The sequence below is a fragment of the Falco peregrinus genome, chromosome 14, assembly GCF_023634155.1.
Source record: "Falco peregrinus isolate bFalPer1 chromosome 14, bFalPer1.pri, whole genome shotgun sequence".
Lineage (NCBI taxonomy): Eukaryota > Metazoa > Chordata > Aves > Falconiformes > Falconidae > Falco > Falco peregrinus.
This window is the reverse complement of record NC_073734.1, coordinates 736,469-758,699: the sequence shown is the minus strand read 5'-3', so window position 1 is coordinate 758,699 and position 22,231 is coordinate 736,469. Positions and strand designations below refer to the sequence as shown.

The 22,231-nt window shown below is 51.5% G+C and overlaps 2 protein-coding genes across 2 annotated transcripts; one reads left to right on the top strand and one right to left on the bottom strand.

The window, feature by feature from the left end:
- Positions 1-797: 797 nt before the first annotated feature.
- On the bottom strand, positions 798-1,789 carry LOC129785631 (T-cell activation Rho GTPase-activating protein-like; the record flags this gene model as incomplete). Its single annotated transcript, XM_055818573.1, has 4 exons — positions 798-933; positions 1,143-1,252; positions 1,337-1,498; positions 1,730-1,789. Coding segments are annotated over 4 exons (468 nt in total), but the record flags the coding sequence as incomplete, so codon positions are not given.
- A 10,540-nt stretch (positions 1,790-12,329) lies between these two features.
- On the top strand, positions 12,330-14,996 carry LOC129785682 (E3 ubiquitin-protein ligase RBBP6-like). The gene is made up of 3 exons (XM_055818984.1): positions 12,330-12,548; positions 14,779-14,878; positions 14,987-14,996. The coding sequence occupies exons 1-3, from the start codon at positions 12,383-12,385 to the stop codon at positions 14,994-14,996; spliced, it is 276 nt and encodes a 91-aa protein (XP_055674959.1). The 5' UTR covers positions 12,330-12,382.
- The last annotated feature ends 7,235 nt before the right edge of the window (positions 14,997-22,231 follow it).

The window sequence follows — 22,231 nt, the reverse complement described above, 5'->3', positions numbered from 1 at the left end:
TGCCAGGAGGAGGCCCAGCGGCTGCTTGGCCTCCTGGGAAATTACTGTCCCACCTGAGACATGTTGCCCCAGCGTCTGTGGAGCTGCCGTACCTCTGCCGCTTTGGGCCCTGCCCCTGTGTCTCCCCCAGCTCCGCTGTCGATGTCCAGCAGAGAGGCGGCTGCATCCAGAAAGGCTTTTGCCGGATGCTGGGTCTCTGCTGTGCCTGCAGGGCCACTTTGCTCTTCGCACCGCAGCTCTGGAAAGCAAAAGCACGTGCAGCAGCGCGACTTCTTGGAAGTCAAGAACACCTAAGCAAAGCCCAGCCGAGCCCTACACCACTTGTCTCGTCAGCGTTGAGGTTTCTGGCATCCCAAGCCCCAGTGTCTGTGACAAGCCTCAGTCCCGCCTCCTACCTGTGCCCCTGTCCATGGGTGCTGGCACCTCCTCGGCTGATGGAGGGGAGAGGCCGGCCACCTCCTCCCCAAAGATGTCCCCGCAGTTTTCAATGAGGAACTCCACCAGCACGTTCACCTGCAGACATCAAAGCCTTGGTCTCAAGCCAGGTGCCTGCAGACGTGTCAAGCAGCCTTTCCCACTGCTGACCCTTCGCCTGCGCAGGCGGCTGCGGCTGGGGGTTGCTCTTCCAGGCACCCAGCCCACCAGCACTGGCCCAAGGGAGGAGGCAGCCAGGGACCTCGCAACAGCCAAGCTCCGATGGGCCGGGAAGGCAGCGCTGGCTGCTGGGTAGGGCGTACCTTCTCGGTCACCGCCAGCATGGCCTGCAGCGGGAGCAGGTCCTCGTTGGGTGGGCTCAGCAGGTTGGGCCCGACGCAGATGGCCAGGTTGCTGCAGCTCATTCTGCTGGTGGCTGCGTTGTGGCCGATGTGCTGCAGCAGGGCCATCAGCCGCTTCAGGAGGAGGAGGTTGGCCGCAGGCAACTTGTCAGCCACCCTGAGGGAAGAGGAAGACAAGGCTGATGAAGCAGAGGGTGCCCACAGCCGTCCCCGCAGCTGGCCCCAGGCGGGTGGGAGCCAGCGGCCGTGTTGCACAGCTTTGCAGCTGCCCGAAAAGACAGCTTTCTGAGGAGCCCGTGCCTTTGCAGGCAGGTCCCAGAACTCTCCCGGTCCCTGCTCACCAGGCAGGCTGCTGCCCACACTTACGCTTTCAGCTCCTCCACCTTGGCCTGCTTGCTGGCCCTCTCCATGGCTGCCATCCAGTCCTCGTAGAGGTCGACGACGAGGAGCTTGGTGGGGATGCTTCGCAGGAAGTCCTGCAATGCCAAGGGCTGCAGGTGAGCCTTTGAACGCTGCAGGCCAGCCAGGAGCTCCTCCAGCTGCACGTCAGAAGTGCTCACCTTCAAGATGACGGCCAGCAGCAGCGCAGGCTGGCTTCCTACGTCGATGTCCTTGCCGCGGTCCAGGGCCTCGCGCAGCTGCCGAAGTTCTGTCCCACCGGCAGCTCTGCGGAATATCCCCTCCGTTGCTGGTCCTTGCTGGCGCAGGACAGCCAGCAGCTCCTGCAGGAGAGGCAGGAGGCCACTTGCTTGGCTGAAGAACCAAGCGGTGGCAAGGACCAGAGCTCTGCCCCAGACGTGGTTGCCTAAGCGCCACAAAGGGTCTGGGACCAGAAGCAGGTTCTGGGGGTGCAGAGCCCAGTGCCCTGTCCCCGCAGCTGCTGGGGACATGCAGGCCCTCTCCAGAGCAGCCGGAGGGAGGGCTGGGGACCCCGTCTGTCCAGGCTGGCTTACCTGGATGGGCCGGGGCAGCGTGTTGTCCTCCCCACAGAGGGCTGCCAGGGGCTGCCCAAAGAGCGCCCTGCTGCAGCTGGAGCCCGCCTGCCCTGGCGCCTGGGCAGCGGCCGGGGTGCGCCGCAGGGCGAAGGGCCAGGGCAGCCCCATCCTCCTCCTGCTGGTGCTGCTCCCGCTGCTGCTCCCTCCTGCTGCAGAGGAAAACAGAGTAAGACACCACCAATGGAGACCCCAGGCCAGCGGTCCCAGCGCCTGCCCTGCCCTGCGCTGCCCTGCCGGCAGCACGGTGCTGTGTGGTGCGGCAGGATGGGCAGGGAGGCAGCAGCTGGAACCGCGGCTGTGGCTCGGAGGTGTTGACTTAGAGGCTCTTGAGAGCCATCGTGCCACGGGGTCAGCCTGTGCCAGCCTTCGCCCTGCCCTCCTGCAAGCTGCGGGCAGCAGCAGAGGCTCCGTGTCCCCGCAGAAGCATATCCAGCAGGCACTGCCCAGCAGTTGTCCTTGTCCGTCCAGGTGACATCCTTCCGTGGGCTGCCCAACCTGCATGGCGACACTCGGGGACAAGTGAGCACAGCACTGCAGGAGGTTGCCTTGCTTTCCCAAACTCACCTGGTGCGGGGCAAAGTCCCCCTGCGTTTGCAGATGGGGCCGTCGCAGGCCCTTGCTTGGGATGAGCCTGCAAGAACCAAGAATCGGGCTGTGCTTGGAGAGCAGCCCCGCAGCAGAAAGGGCCACCAGCAGCCTGAGCGCGGCAGAGCTGGGACCCTCTGCCCTCCCGGGCTCTCTTCCCCATGTGGCAGGGTTCCTCCCAGTGTCACCAGTCAGAACGTGCTGGCGTGCTGCTGGCTTCCCAAAACTCTCTGCTCCCTGAGTGGCACCATCAGACCCTCTGTCCCTCCCGCACAAGCTCACCCCAGTCCCTGCGCATCCCGGCGCAGCCAGAGGCAGGTGCAAGGCAGCCATTCTCACCTCTGCCTGTGCCTCCATCAGCCTCTCCAGGCTCCTGGCGCGCAGTGTCCTCCACTGGGCAGGAGAGAAGGAGGGGAAGAAGGTGAGCAGCCATGGCTCTGCTGCTCGGCTGTAGGAGCAGTGCTTGGGGACAGGGCCCAGAGCAGAGAGACACTCACGGCGTGGCGGCGGCTCAGCTCCCTCTCCAGGAGCTTGATGGATGTCAGATGGGTGACGCGGGCTCCCGTGCATCCTTCTCGTGTCCTGTGCACCGGGAAGGGAGAGGGAGAGAGCTGGGTGAGCCCCAAGCCGTCTCTTGTCTCTTGTCAGGCAGCTGTGCCCGAGAGCTGCTCGCAGCCACGGGGGCACCTTCCCCAGCTGGGGGCTGTGTTCCCCCGTCCATCCAGCTTCTCCTGGAGCATCCCCCCGGCTTACCCCAGCAGCGTGGCCACCCACAGCTCCTTCAGTGCCTGGGATCTGCAGATAGAGAGGAGAGAGAGCGTCAGGCCCTGCTGCCCCCAGCCCTGGGCAAAGGTGGGTGCCTGCACAGCCCTGTGCTGTGGGGCAGGACAGAGGCGCTGTCCAAGCCCTGGGTCGCTCTGTCCTGCCTGAGCGGCTGCATTTGCCCTTCCCTTCTGGGGACCAAAAGGTGACCAGGGGATGCAGGATGGGGAAACATCCCACATCCCTCCCTCCCTTCCACCGGGCTGCCTGCTCCCTGCCCAGCTCTGCACGCAAGGCAGAGGCCTGTGTTCATGGGATGGCGTGGGCACGGCTGGGAACCTCTGCTGCCCGACCACGACTCACCCAAAAGTGGCGATGCAGGAGCCGGTGGGCCAGGCGAGGATGACAGAGGTGCTGTCCTCATCGGTGCCTTCCTCCTCCTCCTGTCCCTCCTGCCCCGCAGCCTCCTTCCCGCTGCTGAGCACCCACAGCTGGTCCAGCGCCAGGCGGAGCTGTGGGCGCAGGCTGGTGCCATGTCTGCAGAGAGCAGAGGCGGGCACTGAGCTGGAGGGGGGCTCCTTGGGCTGGGTCCCCACGCGCAGAGCCCTGTCCCCCACCTGCCCTTGGGACGGACATTGGTGCCTCCAGCACCGAGGGGCCGGGGCCTGGGGCTGGTGCCAGGGTGTCCCTGGGCCGGGGCTGGGGGCAAGGATCTGGGCTCTGAGGGTCTTACCGCAACTTGGCGACCACCAGTTCCTCGTGGAGGAGGAGCAGGCGCCTCTCGCTCCTCTTGCGGCCCCGGGTCAGCCGCACGTCCGCGCTCAGCACCGGCTCGGCGTCGCTGAGAGCCTCCCTGCAGAGCAGAGAGCGGCGGGCATGAGCAACGCCAGTGCTGCGTGGCCCAGCTGTGCCCGCGTGTCCCCGAGCCCGGGGGGAGCCCACCTGGAGCCGCAGCAGCAGCTGGCCTGGCCCATCCTGCCCGGGAGAGGAGGGCCCTGGCCGTGCAGCGAGGAGGGGGCCCAGCCGGCGACGGCGAGGCTGGGAAGCGGGGTGCTGGTGCTGTGGCAGCGCTGCTGGGCCAGAGGCTGCCTCCTGCCAGCGCCGCTGCGTGCCAGCACGGCTCTGCCCTGCTGCCTGTGGTGGCCGTGGGCTCCCCGTGACCAACGGTCTGAGCCCAACGGAAAGTGGGCGGGGCCTGCGGGGCGGGGCTGGGGCCCTCTCCAGTATGGCCGGGCCTGCCTCGCCCCGGGGAGCCCCGCGCAGGACAGGGCAGGGGGCAAGGGCCACCTCCCTGCGCCTGCGGCCAGCGCTTTGCCCTGGGGTTTGGGCAGGGCCCTGCTCGATAAAAGAAGCCGTTTTTCCTAGAGGTGACCGTTGTGGCCTGAGGCAGACTCCTCTTGGTGGAGGCCGGCCTAGCGGTCGGAAGGCCTCTGGCACACAGGCCGTGCCAGGCCTCAGGCCCCAAGGCGCTGGAACTGGAGCAGGCCCAGCAGGAGGAAAAACTTCCATTTTTACCAAAAGACGGGGGGACTAGCAGCAGTCAAGAGCCGCTCGTGTCCTGCCAGGCGCCACAGGGAAATGAAATGTGTGGTGAGCTTCGGCAGGAATTGTGGTGCCCCTGGAGCACCACCCTTGCTTGGGAAGGCTTTATTCCACCTGGGTGCTAAGGCTTCACCCTTGGCAATCAGGGCTGGATGAGCGCCACACAGGAGCCCCTGCCCGGTTAGCCATGACCTTCACCCAGCCGGTGGCCGACACGGCCAGGGGCGAGTCTGTGGGGTAGGCCGTGACCATGGCAAAGAAGGGGAAAGGTAGTCACCTTTTGATGGCCCGTGTCTCGTTTCACTGTTGACCCTAAGCAATGCCTTGCTTCAAATAGAAGTGATTCAGAGAGTTACACACCCGCCCTGTTCAGGAAAAATGCAGGAAATCAGAGACATCTAGCAAATTCTCTTGTGGCTGTTGTACACTGCAGCAAGAAGCAGCGTGGGTCCAGTGGCTAATGCTGGAAGGGGAATTCAGCACTTCTGGGAAAGGGAGATAAAGGCACTCTTGTGGGCCAGGCTGGGATTGGAGAGCCTGGGTGGGTGTCTGGGGTCCCAGCTTTCCCGCAGTGCTGACTGTGGTGCCTGCTGCTTGTTCTTCCCTGCAACGCCGGTTGCATCCACCTGCTGGGGCTGTGCTTGGGAAGGGCTCCGGGGGTGAGCAAGCCCATGGGAGAGGCCTGGGGAGAAGCTCTTCTCCAGAGATCTACCAGAAACTGTCCAGAGCATCCGAGAGGATGATCTGTATGACAAGGGAAGGTGCCCGTTGGTCCAATGCATGAGAGCCTGCAGGGCTCCCATCAGGGTCCTTTGACCTACGCATCCTCCAGCCAGCAATCCAGGTGCTGGGGGGTCCCATGTAGGTCTCCTGAGGTACCCTTTAGCCCCGGGCAAGGTGTCGTGCCTCAGTGTGTGCTTGCAGGGCATGTTTCCTTCCTGCTGACAAGGGCGGAATTGCAGTTAAATGCCCCTGGGCGATTCCGAGCCAAGCAAACTTTTTTCTATGGGTCACACTGCTTTGCAGTCCATGTGTGTGGTTCAGCTCCTGCATGGGAGCTGAGGACACGAGGTGACCTAGCTCGGAAGCTGGCCACTCTTGCTCCAGGCAACTCCAGTTGCTTGCGTTTTCCTTCAACTTCCCCAGCCTGATCATCTCCACTGTCACCTCCTCCCTGTCCTACAAGAAGTATCCCTATCCCAGCCATTAGGACAGTGGCACAGCACTCAGAATCCAGATCACTGGTAGAGAAGAAGGACAGAGGAAAAGAGAAGTTCTCCTTTGAAAGAAATCCTTCTTTGTCCTCCTTTAGCTACTAGTGGATGAAAAAAAGGGGGACAGAATTTCAGGCCAGCCACAGCACTGGCTTTCAAGCCTGAGCTTGTCATCTCATGGCTGTTCTGGAATGCAGTACAGTGAAAGGAGAGATAGAAATGGCAAATTTTCCCCCTCGGGGCGATCAAATGCTGGCAGAGGTTGCCCAAGGAGGTTGTGCAGTCTCTGTCCTTGGGGATCTTCAAAGGCCAAGGGCACACAGTTCTCAGCAACCTGCTCGAGGCGAGCGTGCTGGAGCAGAGGGCTTGGCCCAGAGGACCTCCACGGGTCCCTTCCAACCCCCCCTCCTGTGTGGCTCTGTGCTTTGCTTTTGCCCTGGCGGAGATCTTCAGGGACTTTGTGCTCCGTTTTGTGTTGCCTTAGGGCTACGATGTGCTGTGGTTTGGGGGCAACAAGGTCAAGTATGTCAGAGGTCAAGCGAGTTAGTGTCAAAGTGTGTTACTGTTATGGACAGAATCTGTGTTTGTTGGCCCTGTGTTCCTGGGGTTATGGCATTTTTATCTTATCTTGTGATCTGTGTGGTGGGTTTTTTTTGCGGAGAGTGCCTTTTTTCAGCTATTTTGCCTTTGTGGGGTTTGGATGGGTGCCTTTGGTTTGTGTACGAAGTTTCTTCTGGTTGTTTTTCTGCTGTGCTGGTGGATGGTGGTGGGCTTTTCTGTCTTGAAACCATCGTTACTGGTCTAATAGATCTCCTGCAGGTCAGGCAGTGTCACTTCTGGCGTGGTCTGACTCATTTCTGGTGAGCTGGTGGGTAGGTGTGGAGGACTTGTGGTCCCTCCATGGGGAATGACTGCTAGAGGACTAACAGGCAGATCTGTGGAGGGGTGAGAGGACCGCTGGCCCCTAAGTAGTGACTGTCAGAGGACTAAGTGTACTTGAACTAACGTGGGCTTCCAAATTCGTGGTTATCTGTCCTGCCTTGCGGAAGAGCCATGGGAAGTCACCAGCCACACGGAAGGACAAGGGGGTTCCCAAGGCTACATGGCTTCTTGGGTTTTGCTTTTGAGTAAGAAAGTCTTATCTCTACATCAGTGCAACTGTGGACAGTCAATTTTTCTGACTTTAGAAAGCAGGGAGTAGCACTTTTGTGCTGTGCCTCACATGGCTGCCAGGGCAGGGTGAGAAACAGCAAGAGAATTCCTTCCTGTCACTTCTCCAGGGGAGCCGTGCTGCACTTGTCAAGGTGAGGGTTTTTTGGCTCTATATGATTGAAAAGGTGAGGGGTTAATTTTCTCACCACAGAAATTAGGGAGCAGAACATTTGTGCTGTGCCTCACATGGCTGCCAGGGCAGGGCAAGAAGCAGCAAGAGAATTCCTTCCTGGCACCTTCTCCAGGGCAGCCGTGCTGCACTTACCCATAGTGAGGGTTTTTTTGGCTCTTCATGATTGCAAATGTGAGAGGTCCATTTTCTCACCACAGAACGCAGGGAGCAAAACTTTTGTGTTTTGCCTCACATGGCTGCCCGGGCACGGTGAGAAACAGCAAGAGAATTCCTTCATGGCCCCTTCTCCAGGGGAGCCGTGCTGCACTTTGACAGGGTGAGCTCTGGTTCTGCATGAGTGCACAAGGTTTTGGTCAATTTTCTCACCACAGGAAGCAGGGAGCAGAACTCTTGTGCTGTGCCTCACATGGCTGCCAGGGCAGGGTGAGAAGCAGCAAGAGAATTCCTGCCTGGAACCCTCTCCAGGGGAGCAGCGCTGCACTTGGACAAGGTGACTTTTTTTTGGTTCTGCACCATTTCAAAAGTGATGGTTCTGTTTTCTGACCACAGAAAGCAGGGAGCAGAAATTTTCTTTTATGCCTCACATGGCTGCCTGGGCACGGTGAGAAGCAGCAAGAGAATTCCTGCCTGGCCCCTTCTCCAGGGGAGCCGTGCTGCACTTTGACAGGGTGAGCTCTGGTTCTGCATGAGTGCACAAGGTTTTGGTCAATTTTCTCACCACAGGAAGCAGGGAGCAGAACTCTTGTGCTGTGCCTCACATGGCTGCCAGGGCAGGGTGAGAAGCAGCAAGAGAATTCCTGCCTGGAACCCTCTCCAGGGGAGCAGCGCTGCACTTGGACAAGGTGACTTTTTTTTGGTTCTGCACCATTTCAAAAGTGATGGTTCTGTTTTCTGACCACAGAAAGCAGGGAGCAGAAATTTTCTTTTGTGCCTCACATGGCTGCCCGGGCACGGTGAGAAGCAGCAAGAGAATTCCTGCCTGGCCCCTTCTCCAGGGAGCACTGCTGCACTTTGTCAAGGTGAGTTTTTTGGGCTGTGCATTATTGCCACTGAAAAGAGGTCAGTTTTCTCAGCACAGAAAGCAGGGAGCAGCACATTTCTGCTGTGCCTCACATGGTTGTGCGGGCACGGTGAGAAACAGCAACAGAATTCCTTCATGACACCTTCTCCAGGGGAGCAGTGCTGCACTTTGACAGGGTGAGCTCTGGTTCTGCATGAGTGCACAAGGTTTTGGTCAATTTTCTCACCACAGAAAGCAGGGAGCAGAACTCTTGTGCTGTGCCTCACATGGCTGCCAGGGCAGGGTGAGAAGCAGCAAGAGAATTCCTGCCTGGAACCCTCTCCAGGGGAGCAGCGCTGCACTTTCCCAAGCCATGTTTTTTGCTTCTGTATGAGTTCTAAAGTGCTGTGTCAATTTTCTCACCACAGAAAGCAGGGAGCAGAACCCTTGCGCTGTGCCTCACATGGCTACCATGCACGGTGGGAAGCAACAAGAGAATTCCTTCCTGGCACCTTCTCCAGGGGAATTTCCCAGTTCCCGAGAGACTCCTGGCACCAGCTGCAAGGGGGCTCCCAGCCGAAGGGAATTGGGGTGGGAATTGGTGATGTCTCCTTTCCTTAGGCATGTTAACACTTTGGAATAACAATTGGATGCTTCGCTTCTGTTGCTCTTTTATCATATTGCTCACAGTAACTGCTACTGGTTCCTTTTATCATATTGCATGCTATTTTCTTTTATTGTAATATAAGAAACTGCGTTTGATATATTCCATCATTTGATAGATTTGATAGATTTGATTATATTTGATGTAGAGTTCAGCTTTGCTGTGTATCCAGTCAGTCAGCAAAACATAATTTGGCGTAGTCGGCATCGTGTGAAGTAAAACTCTCTCTATTTAAGAAGAAAAAATGTTCCTCGACTTGCTATTGGCAGGTGGGAACCATTGCCTTACGGTGTTTGGGCCAGAGTGGTCTGGTGGTGCTGGGCAGTTGGGCCGTGCCAGGGACAGAGGGACGGGGGCAGGGGAGGGGGCGGGGGGAAGGGGTTTAGGGACGGACGGGTGGGAATGGATGAAGGTGTTTAGGGATGGAGCGGGGTGTGTGGGGGTGGGGCAAGGATGTGTGTTTGTGGGAGTGGGTGTGGGGGGGGTGGGGGTTGGGGGGAGGTGGGTGTGTGTGTATTGATACACCGGGGGTGGGGGCGTGGGGGGGGTTGAGGGTGTGTGTGTTATTTAGAGAACAGATTGGGGGGCCTGGGGGAAGGGTTTTAGGGACGGACGGGGGGTTAATGGAGGCCTTTAGGGAAGGACCGGGGGGTTGGGGGAAGGATTTTAGGGACGGGCCGAGGGTGGGGGAGGGCTGGACCAGGGTCTGGGGGAAAAGGTTTTAGGGACAGGGCGGGGAGGTGGAGGTGGGGGATGATTTCAGGAACAGCCAGGGTGGAGGAGGGGGTCAAGGGAAGTCTTTCAGGGTTGTTTGGGGGGAAGGATTTTAGGGACGGATGTGGTGTCTGGGCGGACGTTTGATGCCACCGTATAGATTCCACTGTATATACGTTTATGTCCAGGGATTCTGTTAAGGGAAGGCTGCTGGCTCGGCAAAGGGACAAGATGTCTGAGCTCCCCAGTTACCACACTGATTTGGTGTTTAGCTCTACGTTAAACACACCTGCGCACAAAGGTTAGGCCAAGCTGACTCTCTAAAGCTGTTAGAAGTGACAAATTAAGGGACCTCTCATGCAGGGAGTCAGCCTTGGGAAGGATGGGGAATAAAGAATGGATGGGGAAAAGAACTCCGTTCTCTTCAGTGATGCAGAAGGAGCCTCTGGGTGAGGACGTTGTGGCCACAGGAGGAGACAAGCCGATAGAGTGCTGCGATCCGCAGAATGTTGGTTGGAAGTCGGGCAGAGGTAATTGTTGTGGGGGGAGATCGCGACCTCTGACTCAGATACCCCCCCGAGAGAGGGCAAGGCCCCGCTTGGGGAGCACGGGGAGCTAGTAAAAAACCTCAGCAGTGCTGTCTGAGGGTGTGTGCTCATTTGTATTAAAGCAAGAAACTTGTAACCCATCCCGTGCCTGACTGAAAATGCATGTGTAATGCGCTATGAGTGTGCAAGTGCTCTGCTGTCCGTAGTGCGTGCCCTCGAGTAACTGGGTGAGCACGCTCAGAGGAAACATTCCCCCGTGCTCCCAGCACTGCCATAAAGAATGCCTGCCTTCTGAAACTTGCAAGCAAGGCTTAGAGGGTTTCTCTCCATGACCGACTTTATGGCATCATTCCCACCATACTGGAGAAAGCAAATCTTTTATTGTTTGGTGGTGAAAGCAGCTTGGGCAGTGTCACTGATGTGCAGCACTTTTTTAACCTCAGGTCTAAAGTGCCACCGGTCCCACCGTGGGGTACATCCTTCCTCAGGCTTTCACCAAACGGAAAGGATGCATCAAACCCACCCCACAAACACGTCCTGCACTTTTTTTATCTTTCCTGGAACGTGGGGACATGACCCTGCTGGGCCATCAGTGCCACCTGCCTGGGAGCCAAGATGGTGCCTTTGCATTCCAGGCTAGGAACTTACCTTCTTTTTTTCCTTTTCAGTGACTTTAGAGCCATCCTTAGGGAGGCTGGTTAAGCTGGTTTACTGCACAGCTGGTCGCCAGTGGAGGGAAATGGTAAGCTCCGCTGTTGCCTTTGGTGTTTACTTGTTACTGTGTCGCTCATTTGAGTGATCTTCTCATGCCCCGGCAAGCAGAAGCTATCACTCCACTTTAGGCCTTGGTCTAATAGTCATGCAAAGCAATATTGAAAGTCATTCTGAGGTCTGGAACAGGCCCCAATATGCATTTTATAAAAGTGCTTCTTGGCTGCTGTTTCTCTTTGTATGGGTTTTTTTTCCCATTTCCCCAGACTGCTGAAGCTCTGAAAGGCACCGATGAGCTGCTCTCCCTCAGTTTGCTCCTTTGCCTTTGGGGACTGCGGTTCATGTTTTCTTCATGGCCTTGCAGAGGAGAATATCCATGAGTACACCACCTTGTTTTTTTCACCTAAGCTAATTTCAGAAACTGCCTCCTTTAACTTAAACATGAAACTCTTCTTCACCTCTTTGTGCACTTGTAGAAAAGCAGGGTGGGGTGGGGGGTGGGGGTGTCTTCAGGAAGTGCCTGCAAAAGAGCCTTTGGGAGATCCTGTCCCTTGACTCACATGTGGGGTAGTGAAGAGTCTGAGAAAGTCATGGGTGTTTTGGTGTTCACCTAAGCAGGTTTTCGTTTTGGATTTTTTCTTTTTTCTTTTTTATCTTATGTAGCTTATGTCACCAGGTAGTGACAGCCTGGGGATGACAGGAGGGGACAGCAGGCAGTGGCAGTGTGGAGTGTGACCAGAGGGGACAGTAGGCAGGGACAGGCCTGGGGGTTACCGGAGGGGACAGCAGGCAGTGACAGCCTGGGTGGTGACAGGAGGGGACAGCAGGCCATGACAGCCTGGGAGGTGACAGGAGGGGACAGCAGGCCGTGAAAACCTGGGGATGACAGGAGGGGACAGCAGATTGGGACAGCATGGGGGTTACAGGAGGGGACAGCAAGCCGTGACAGCCTGCGTGGTGACAGGAGGGGACAGCAGGCTGTGACAGCCTGGGGGTTACAGGAGGGGACAGCAAGCCGTGACAGCCTGGGGGGTGACAGGGCACGGGGCAGTGATGTGCCCAGGGCTGTTGGGAGAGCCCCCACAGGCGCAAGGGCTGACAGGTGACGCAGGATGGTGAAGGCCCCAGGGGGTGACAGCAGGGACACCGGAGCCCTGGGGGGTGACAGGGCACGGGGCGGTGACAGGCTGGGGGACAGCAGGGACACCGGCGGCCCAGGCGGGGCTGATGAAGGCCCCTCCCCCAGGGGCGCTGAGTGGCCCCCTGAGCCCCTCTGTCACAATGCGGAGCCGCCTGGGTTGCCATAGCGAGCAGCTTGGCCTGGCAGCGCTGGTGCGAGGAGGGAGCGGAGGCCGAGCCAGGGCCTGTCCCCATCGTCCTCCCACCGGGGCTGCGAGGAGGAGCCGGCGGGCTCAGCCCGCGCTGCTGGCCCCAGCCCCTCGGTGGGCCCTGACCTGCTGTGGGGGCCGCGAGGCCAGCTGCTGCGTGAGGTGCCATCGCGGAGCGGGCACCGCCTGGCCCCGGCCATGTCGTGTGTCCACTACAAGTTCTCCTCCAGGCTGAACTCCGATGTGGTCACCTTTCACGGCCCCCACATCTCCCTGCGCGACCTCAGGCGCCAGATCATGGGCCGCGAGAGGCTGAAGGCGACCCACTGCGACCTGCAGGTCACCAACGCCCAGACCATGGAAGGTGCGTGGGGGCGGCGGGCGCGGGGACCGGGGACCGGCCGGCTGGCGATGGCGCAGGCGGCCAGTGAGGCGGTTGGGCCACGGCCGGCAGCGGTGACTTGTGCTGGGGCCTCAGAGCTGCTCTTCCGTGGTTGTGCGCTGGCAGCTGCCGTCAGGGCTGTGTGCGCAGCCAGGCACAGCAGCGTACGGGGCCCGTGTGCGACACCGCGCGTGGAAGAGGTTTGGTTTCTGGGAACCCTACTAGGTAAAACGATAAGGGAATGTGGGACAATGCCTTGTCATCACAGACCTGCCAGATTTCTTTGAAAGCCGGCAGAGAAGGCTGAACGTGATAGAAAAGGAGTGGGTGGCTAATTTAAAGGGGAAAAAAAAGTGGGTTTGGTGACTGAAATTTGTCTTCAGCTACTTTTACTCCACCGCGTTGGAAAAGCGGTGCTTGGCTGCTGCAGAAACTGCTCAGTAGCAACGTTTTGGATCAAGAGTGTATCTGTGAGTGAGAATCTATGCAGACCCTGGAAAGCCATCTTGTAGACGAGTGTTCTGTCTAAAGTATACTTGGCATTTCTTGCTAATACAGCTTCTTTGCTGCACCATGCTACACATTCATTCAGATGCTATTGAGCATCATTTCTTCATTTCTTTCAAACGGTGCATTTTTGTCGTGGTACTGCGTGTTAAACGGTGTCAGGGCAGTACTGAAGTTTTATGGCAGATCAGTTATGGTGAATATACCTAGAAATGTTCTTAGAGAAACCCTAAGTTCTTTTGAATCTGAGAAATGGTGCTTGATTCTCAGAGACGGTAATGGTTTTGTATTACTTAGTGTGCTGTTTCAGTTTGGTAATCTACCGTCTGGCAAAGCTTGCATGTGATTAAAGACTTTGGAATATGACTTGTCAGAAATACAAAGACTTGGAAACCGTCTCCATTCCTTAAACATTCAAATTTTATCGGTTGGGGTTTTTTTTCTTTTTTCCTGTGGTTCTGTGACATTCCCACAACAGTCTTGTCGTTACAATGTGTACTCATAGGATTTTTTCCTCTCCCTGTTTGATGTATTAAAACTTAAACAGAATAACATGCCTGCTGCGGTAACTGTAACTTTGGCCCCAGCCTTTCAAGTGGTTGGACCTAAACACGCTGTTTACCTACAGATAGGTAAAGCAGGTTCAGGAGAGTATCTGTGAGCAGACTTAACAGCACGGTGTTAGGGGTCTTGGGGGTGTTACGGGATCGCGTGTCATATACAGCAGTAGAGACAGACATGCAGGTAGAGGCAGACGTACAGGTTGTGACACAGATGCTTACTGGAACTTTTGTAAGGGTGTTTTCCCCGTGAAAATGCAAAAATCCCCCAGCGGTTGTCAGAGCAAAGCTAAGGAATACATTTCGGTGTCATTTATGTGTATGCCAGATTTTGGGGTTTTATACATAACCGTGACTTTCCGTTTTTATTGAACAGCATCTACGTGCTTAAAGTCACCTTCAGAAGATGAAGGAAAGAACTAGGCCTGGATGTCCTGCCTAAAGGGGGTTCTTGGAGATCCTCCCTGTGGAGATATGGTAGTGGGTTTTATAACTTTGTGCAGGAGTCCTGACTAAATGGTGACGTGATCTTGGAAAGACCCTTCAGTGAACCTTGAGTGAAGATGGCCAACTTGTTCAGAGTTTTCCGAGCCGCGTGATCACGGAAATCTCGTAATAGAAGCAATGCTAATAGAAGCTAAAAGTAAACGGGATTTTACACATCACTGGGGGGAAAAAAAAGAGATGGTGGACTCTTTTTGAAGATGGTGGGAAGGCAAAATGGATGGTTGGGATGTGTTTTAAAAGGTGGGAGGCGGGGTGGGGGTGTCCTCTTCCGTGCTCGCTATTATAGAGACATGTTCTAGGGTTTTGTAAGCTAACAGGAGCAAAAGCAATGAAAGTTAGATCAGGAAAGAGCCTCATGTTTTAGCAGACTCTGCTTTAGTGACTTTAGAGACCATTTTGCTGTTGGCATTGAAACGATTCAAAACAAATGGAAAAGATTTTGCTGCTTGTGTTTGACTATCAGACCTGAAGATTTCTGGAAAGGTACCGTGAGTGTGTGGACATGATAAAAGCATGACGCTGTGTGTAAAATGTTGCTTTTCTATCCATAAAGGGTTCCCTGAAGTGCTATGTCATGACATATTAATATCACTCTTACGAACTGACTGATGCTTTCTCTGTATTGATGTTGTTTTCAGAATACACAGATGACAATGCCCTGATTCCAAGGCACTCATCGGTAACTGTTAGGAGAGTCCCTGTTAGAGGAGTTAAAGCTACCGGCAAGACAGACCTTGGGTAAGTAGCCCTAACGCGTTGTGTTCTGTGGGAGGGGTTTCAGTGTGTTCACCTTCTTTGTGCCTGTTGGGTTACGGAGGCATTCCGGTTGTCTCTTTCTTGTTAAAGCTGCTGTTAAATTGTGTTGTGACAGGGCAGATTTGAATGTATCTGTCCCAAAGCAGACTTAGATTTTTCAGCCCGCTGGGACGTGGCATTCAAAGTCCAACAGTGGTAGCTGTTCAGACGTTTGAATTGGGTTTGTTCTTGGGGTTGGTTTTTCTGAGAGTCAAGTTCTCCATCCTGTTTCCTCTATGCAGAGAGATTCCTTATTTCATGCTTTTGCGTGTATTGCTTTTAGAGTAAACGGAGAGACACATTGCAGTGTGAACTGGTAATTGGTTCCCATCTGCCAGCAGTCCGAGTCCCAGTGTTTGACTGCTTCCTTTGTTTGGGGGCGGGGGGGCAGGGTATTCTTACACCCCAGAGGGGTGGGGGTGGCGGGGCTGCATGCTGTCTCCAGAGGAAAGACTGAGAGTGGCCAGCTGGCAAACCGTGCAAACAAGAAGTTTCATTCTTAAGTGATTCCTATTAGTTTCCTAAAGACAATGCCTGTGTCGGGCAAGAGAAAAAGAGCAACGTCCTAAAGTGTATTGCCTTTTGTGCCAGGACGGTGAAGGAGCAGTTGATCTTTTCCAAACCTGAAGCTCAGAAAGCAGTTGGGCACATTCCCAAATGTTGGTAGTTACCTTTCTAAGTTTGATTTCACCCTAAGCTGCTCTCTGTGCTCCAGGTATTACTGCTGTATTCCTCAGATTTATGGAGGACAGAGAATCTGATTACAATTGCAGATATTCAAATGTAAGCCTGACTACAGCATTGTTGCTGTCATCGATGTATTCGTCCAGTCCAGTTCTGTATCAGCTGCGTCAGCATGGTTTGAATGGTCATGTTTTCCAGCCTTCTTCAAGACAGACCTCTCCTCCACCATTAGTAGATATTATTGATTTGTGGTTATGCCGTGTCTTTCTAATGTTAGTTCTCAATAAATAAAGTGTACTGGCGAGTTACAGCGTGTCTCTAAGACTTATCTCTAAGACTTAACCTTGAGACATAACCATAAGTCTTAACCTAAAGACCTAACCTTAAGACTTAACCCTAAGACTCAACCCTAAGACCTAATGGGTAGAAGCTCCTGATCTGGCTCCGGTCAATCTGGGATCATCACTGGGAACCACGGAACTTGGCCAGCACAAGGTCTGTGAGGTAGCAGGTTAAATGAGGCAGAGGAGAAGCCCACCACTCTGATGAGCTGGGTTCTTGGCACCAAGGTACCTCTGTGACATTTTCACTGTGCTGCAGTGTAAAGACGGCCTGTGATTTTCAAAAACTGAAGATCAGTCTTTAAAATGCAATTCCTTGGACAATAATAACATTGTGTCAGGTAAATACATACACCCCTCACCAACGGAGTTTTGGTTTTTTTCTTTGTACCTTTGCTGCTTCTGCAGAAGCCAGTAGTGCAGAGGGCTGAGGGTACAGCTACACAGAGTGGCTTCTGTTCTGTGAGCTCTAACTAGACGTGCAATGGACAGCCATTAAGATTGGGAAAGCTCACAAAAAGCTTAAAAACAGATAAACCACAACATTTCTTTCTTTTTTATAGAACTCCTTAGACTACTCCTTTTTTTATAAAAATGAGAAATCAGGGGTTAGTCATGCTTTGTATGCTATCTAAAGGCTTTAATCAGCAGTGCCTCCCCTGTCCATGCAGAGGAGGTCATGTCCATCTTTTTTCAGATTTTCTGTAGCTGGAAGAAGTGTTTTTGCCAGCCACCACAGACAAGTTTTCCTAAAAGGCATAATCTGTCCATTTAAGTGTTCCTTCAGCCTGATAATGATTTAAAAACTGTGCCTGCTGGTCTGAACCTGGATTTCATGTTCTAGTTCCCTCCTAACCAAATAAATAGAATGTTCTTTGCTGTAGATGCCCCATTGCAACGGGGTCTTCAGGAAGGGATTCTGCATCCAGCCCATCATAAATAATCACGCAGAATTCCAGAGAATATTTTAAGACCAACACGCTCTGCACTGATATACGTCTTCACCACTGTCATCTACAGTGGTGAAGATGACAATGAGGAGTACAATGAAGAGGAAGAGAACTGTAAACAGTTTTTTTCTCTTTTTTTGCAAGGAAGAAGAATGAGGGGCTTTTCAACTCTTGCAATGCACTGCGTGAACGATTTCTTAGAAAGAGCATTACAATTCTAGGAAAGACTTGTCAACAAGTTTTTTGAAATAGTTTCCTAATCTTCAAAATATTGGAGCTGGTAGTCACCAGCTGTGGCTGACGCACCATTTTCTGACTCCTGTGAAGTGCCTAACTGTCTGTTTCCATAGTGGTATCATTCCCATACCTCCTTTTCCTTAAATAGAGTTTAAAATGGGGTCCACAAATCAGATGATGCGGTCCACAATTCAGATGGCCATCAAAGAGTCTTCAAAATTTCTCAAAATTCAGGTACTTCTTTTCTGGGAAACATACTCTTTGCGACTTTAACAGAACGTGTATGTGTAGGTATTTACAAAGAGGCATTTTGTAAAACATTAGTTAAAACGTTGACTGTCTCTCACTTAGAGGTGAGAGATTCCGGGGGAAGGAATGGATTGCACATTCCCAGCGAGTGAAAGCGAGAGAACACCCTGCTCCCGCACGTTCCCTCCGTAAATGCCTGTGCTAGTTCTCAGGCAGCCCCAAGCTGCTTTTCACATCCCCCCTGCCCTTCAGGCTGGCTGGCAGGGCTGCCGGTTAGCGCTCCCTCACCGCCTTTCAGGCTGAGCACGCCTGTCAACAAGACAAACAGGAGGGCTTTGCTAACCTTAGTATCCTCAGCGGAGACGGGGAAGGAGCACTCGCGTCACCAGCTCTGCTGGCAGGCATCACAGGACAGCAGGTCTGCGCAGAGGTTTTGTGTCGAGCCCTCCCTGGGGACACGCTGATCCCAAAGGTTTCCTTTTGGGTGTCAAAGGGCGATTGTTTTGAAAAGGAGTGCTGAGGATGGTTTTGGAATCATTTAAGATCAACAAAGAGCAGCTTCTGAGTACGTGTTGGACCTGCAGTTCCACTGCACTTGGCAATAGCTGCTGTTAAGGACTCCTTTTCCTGGCCAGGAGCAGAGCTTGTGGGCAGACAAAAGCCAACAGAAAATCCAGTACCAACAGAAAATTCTTAAATCCCTTGCTAAGGGATTATCAAAAGCTTGATTCCTTTTAGTGCTTCCGGGTCTGAAGCTGAATTTCAGCAAGCAAAAGCATCTGCCACAACTCTTAAGTTGTGTGTCCTTTTAATGCTGCAAAACATAACTAATGCTACTTGCATGCATCCCAGTTAAATGTACCGTGGCTAGCTTCTTCAACCAGTCTGGAGCTTAAAGGCCAGCTTCAAAATGCTGGTGGTGTGCTTTTTTCTACACATAGCTTCAGTCCGCTTGGAAGAAAACCGGATTGGTTCAACAAGTCTTTATGTAAGGTACAAAGAGAGCCTATTTGTAGCCTAACATGAGTGTCAAATAATCAGTACCTGTTAAACAGACTGACAACCTGGCTGAAGACAATGCTACCAAAGAGGATAAGGTACAGGCTATGATGGTACAGTCTTGCTGTGAATACAACCCAGTCAAGGAAGTGTCAGGTATGTTCCTTGAAGGTTATGGGAACATTGTAGAGATGTTTGTTTTAAGAAGAGAGATGCATGCATACCTTTTCCTTTTTTTTTTTTTCTTTTTCAAAAAACTTCTAGTTACATGAAAGACCCCTGGGATCCACCTCCACCATAGTACATTTGCTTTCGTTTTGGAAAACCTGGCCACCATAAGGTTAAGTCTTAGGTTGAAGTCTCATTGTTGAGACCTAGGCATAAGTCTTGGAGCTAAGTCTTAATGTTAGAGTCTTAGGGTTAAGTCCTAAGTTTAAGTCTCAGGGTTAATTCTTAAGTTTAAGCCTTACGGATTGAGTCCTAGGGTTAAGTCTTAAGTTTAAGTCTTAAGTTTAGGTCTAGGGGTTAAGCCTTAGGGTCGAGTCTTGGGGATAAGTCTCAGGGTTATGTCTTAGAGTTAAGTCTCAGTGTTAAGTCTTATGGATAAGACTTAGGGTTAATTTGTAGGGTTAAGTTTTAGTGTTAAGCCTTAGGGTTAGATCTTATTGTTAAGCCTTAAGGTTAATTCTTAGGGTTAAGTCTCAGGGTTAAGATTTAGGGTTAAGTCTTAAAGGTTAAATCTCACGGTTAAGTCTCAAGGTTAATTCTTAAGGTTAAATCTTATGGTTAAGTCTTAGGGTTAAGTATTAAGGTTAAAACTTAAGGTTAAATCTTAGGGTTAAGTTTAGGGTTAAGTCTTAGGGATAACTGTTAGGGTTAAGTCTTAGGGCTAAGTCTTAGGGTTAACTATTAGGGTTAAGACACAGGGTTAAGTCCCATGGTTATATCTTAGTGTTAAGTCTTAGGGTTAAATCTTACCTTTAAGTCTCAGGGTTAAGTCTTAAGGTTAAATCTTAATTTAAGTCTTAGTGTAAAGTCTCAGGGTTGAGTCTTAAGGTTAAGTCATAAGGTTAAATCTTAAGGTTAAGTCTTTGGTTTAAGTTTTACGGTTAAGTCATAGGGTTAAGTCTTATACTTTAAATCTCACGGTTAATTCTCAAGGTTAACTTATAAGGTTAAGTGTTAGGGTTAATTCTTGTAGTTAAGTCTGGGGATAAGTCTAAGGGTTAAGTCTCAAGGTTAAGTCAGGTTTAAGTCTCAGTGTTAAGTCTTAGGTTTAAGTTTTAGGGTTAAATATTAAGGTGAAGTCTTAAAGGTAAGTGTTAGTGTTAAGTCTAAGGGTTAAGTCTTAAGGTTAAGTTTTAAATTTAACTCTTAAGGTTAAGTCTTAAGGTTAAATCTTAAGGTTAAGTCTTAGGGTTAAGTCTCAGGGTTAAGTCTTAAGGTTAAATCTTTAAGGTTAACTATTCAGGTTAATACTTACGGTTAAATCTTAAGGTAAAATCTTAAGGACAAGTTTTAGGGTTAAATCTTAGGGTTAACTCTCAGAGTTAAGACTTAACATTAAGTCTTAAGTTTGAGCCTTATGAATAAGTCTTAGGGCTAAGTCTGAACGGTGAGCCTTAGGGTTAAGTCTTAGGGTTCAGTATTAAGATTAAGTCTGAAGGTTAAGTCTTAGGGTTCACTCTTATGGTTCAGTCTTAGGGTTAAGTCTGAAGGCAAAATCCTAAAGGTTAAATCTCAGGGTTAAGTTTTGCGGTTAAGTCATAGGATTACATCTTATGGTAAAGTCTCACGGTTAACTCTTAAGGTTAAGTTTTAGGATTAAGTCTTAGGGATAAGTCTTAGGGTTAAGTCTCAGAGTTAAGTCTCAAGGATAAGTTCCAGGGTTATGTCTTAGGGTTAAATCTCAGGGTTAAGTCTTAAGATTAAGTCCTAGGCTTAAGTCTTAAGTTTATGTCTTAAGGTTAAGTCTTGGGTTAAGTCATAGGGTTCAGACGTAGGGTTGAGTCTTAAGTTTCATCCTTTAAGGTTAACCCTTCACCTTAATTCTTAAGGTTAAATCTTAAGGTTAAGTTTTAGGGTTAAGTCTTAGGGTTAGTTCTCAGGCTTAAGTCTTAAAGTTAAGTCTTAAGGTTGAGCCATAAGTATAAATCATAGGGTTAAGTCTTAAGGTTAAGTCTATAGGGTTAAGTCTATAGTGTATATCTTATGGATTGAGACTCAGGGTTAAGTCTTTAGGTTAAGTCTTAAGGTTAAGTCTTATGGATGAGTCTTAGGGTTAAGTCAAAAGTTTAATTCTTAAGTTTAAGTGTTAGGGTTAACTCTTAGAGTTAAGTCTTGGGGATAAGTCTTAGGGTTAAGTCTTAAAGTTAAGTCTTAAGGTTGAGTCCTAGGGTTAAAACTTAATGTTAAGTCTTGGGTTCAGTATTAGGGTTAAGTTTTATGGTTAAGTCTTAGGGTTAAGTAGTCTTAAAGGTTATATCTCAGGGTTAAGTCTTAGGGTTAAGTTTTAAGGTTAGATCTTAGGGTTAAATCTTAGGATAGAGCCTTAAGGTTGAGTCTTAAGGTTAAATCTTAAAGATAAGTCTTAGGGTTAATTCTCAGGGTTAAGTCTAAACGTTATATCTTTAAGTTTGAGCCTTAAGGTTAGGTCTTAGGGTTAAATCTTAGGTTTAAGTCTTAAAGGTTGAGTCTTAGGGTTAAGTCTTAGGCATATAGTCTTAGGTCTCAGTCTTAAGGTTAAGTCTTAAATTAAAGTCTTAAGGTTACGTCCTAGGGTTAAGTCTTAGGGTTAAGTCTTAGGGTAAAGTCTTAACATTAAGTTTTAAATTTAAGTCTTAAGGTTAAGTCTCAGGGTTAAGTCTTAGGTTAATACTTAGTGGTAAGTCTTAGGGTTATGTTTTAAGGTTAAGTCTTAGGGTGAAGTCTCGGTGTTGAGTCTTAGGGTTAAGTCCTAAATTTAAGTCTTAGGGTTAAGACTTAAGGTTAAGTCTTAAGGTTGAGTCTTAGGGTTAAGTCTTAGGGTTACTATTATTACCGGGAACAGAGGTCTATTTCTCAAGTTCTTGCAACTTAGTCTTCTGCAAGATTGATCGATAGATAGATAGTCAGACGGACAGAAAAATTATGCAATAGCTGCCGTAAATGGTTCAGAGATTTGTTTCCATCAGGGTAGGGCGCAGAACTTCCTACATGGTGGTTATCTACTTCCTCATGCGGCCAAGAACTCCATCGTGTTTGCCGTCACTGCTACCAGTTGCTCTGTTCCTTGCTTCTTTGGGCAACTTTGGAGCCTTTGCTGTGGAAACAGGCTGGTGTGATGAAATTTAGCACATAGGAATACTTCATGGTTTGCTGGCTCTTCAGCAGGGGTTTCCTTCCTCCACTCCCTGCCCAGCTCCACCCCTGTTCTCTTCATTCCTCTGTCCCTCTCCTGTCCCTCTCCTGCCACCACACCGCCCCATCTCACCCCCCTCTGCTGCTCGAAATATTAAGGGAACTAGACCTGTATTGAAAAAAGTGGGGTTTCTCTTTCCTCTCCTGAGGATTTACCACCCAGAGCAGGCTCAGGTTCTGATCCTGCCAACTGCTCCCCAGCGCCTGGATGCTTGCTCTGGGAAACAAGGACAGCTGCTCTAATTCTTTTGCAGGCACAATCTTTGTTTAAATTCTAGTGGAAATGAAATAAAGAGCTGTCATCAGTCCCACCTGTGGCACAGAGAGACACCTGTGTTTCATGCACATGTCTGCACAGAAACACACACAGAGGGAAAAAAGCCCAGAACCGCTTTGTGCAAGGAAGTACGTAAACTCTCCCTATCAGCATTGCTGCT

What these genes read in the sequence shown, in the direction of transcription:
- LOC129785682 (XM_055818984.1), top strand. Translation starts at nt 12,383, where the DNA reads ATGTCGTGTGTCCACTACAAGTTCTCCTCCAGGCTGAACTCCGATGTG. An exon ending in CAACGCCCAGACCATGGAAG is followed by an intron (nt 12,549 to 14,778) that starts GTGCGTGGGGGC and finishes TGTTGTTTTCAG; the next exon opens with AATACACAGATGACAATGCC.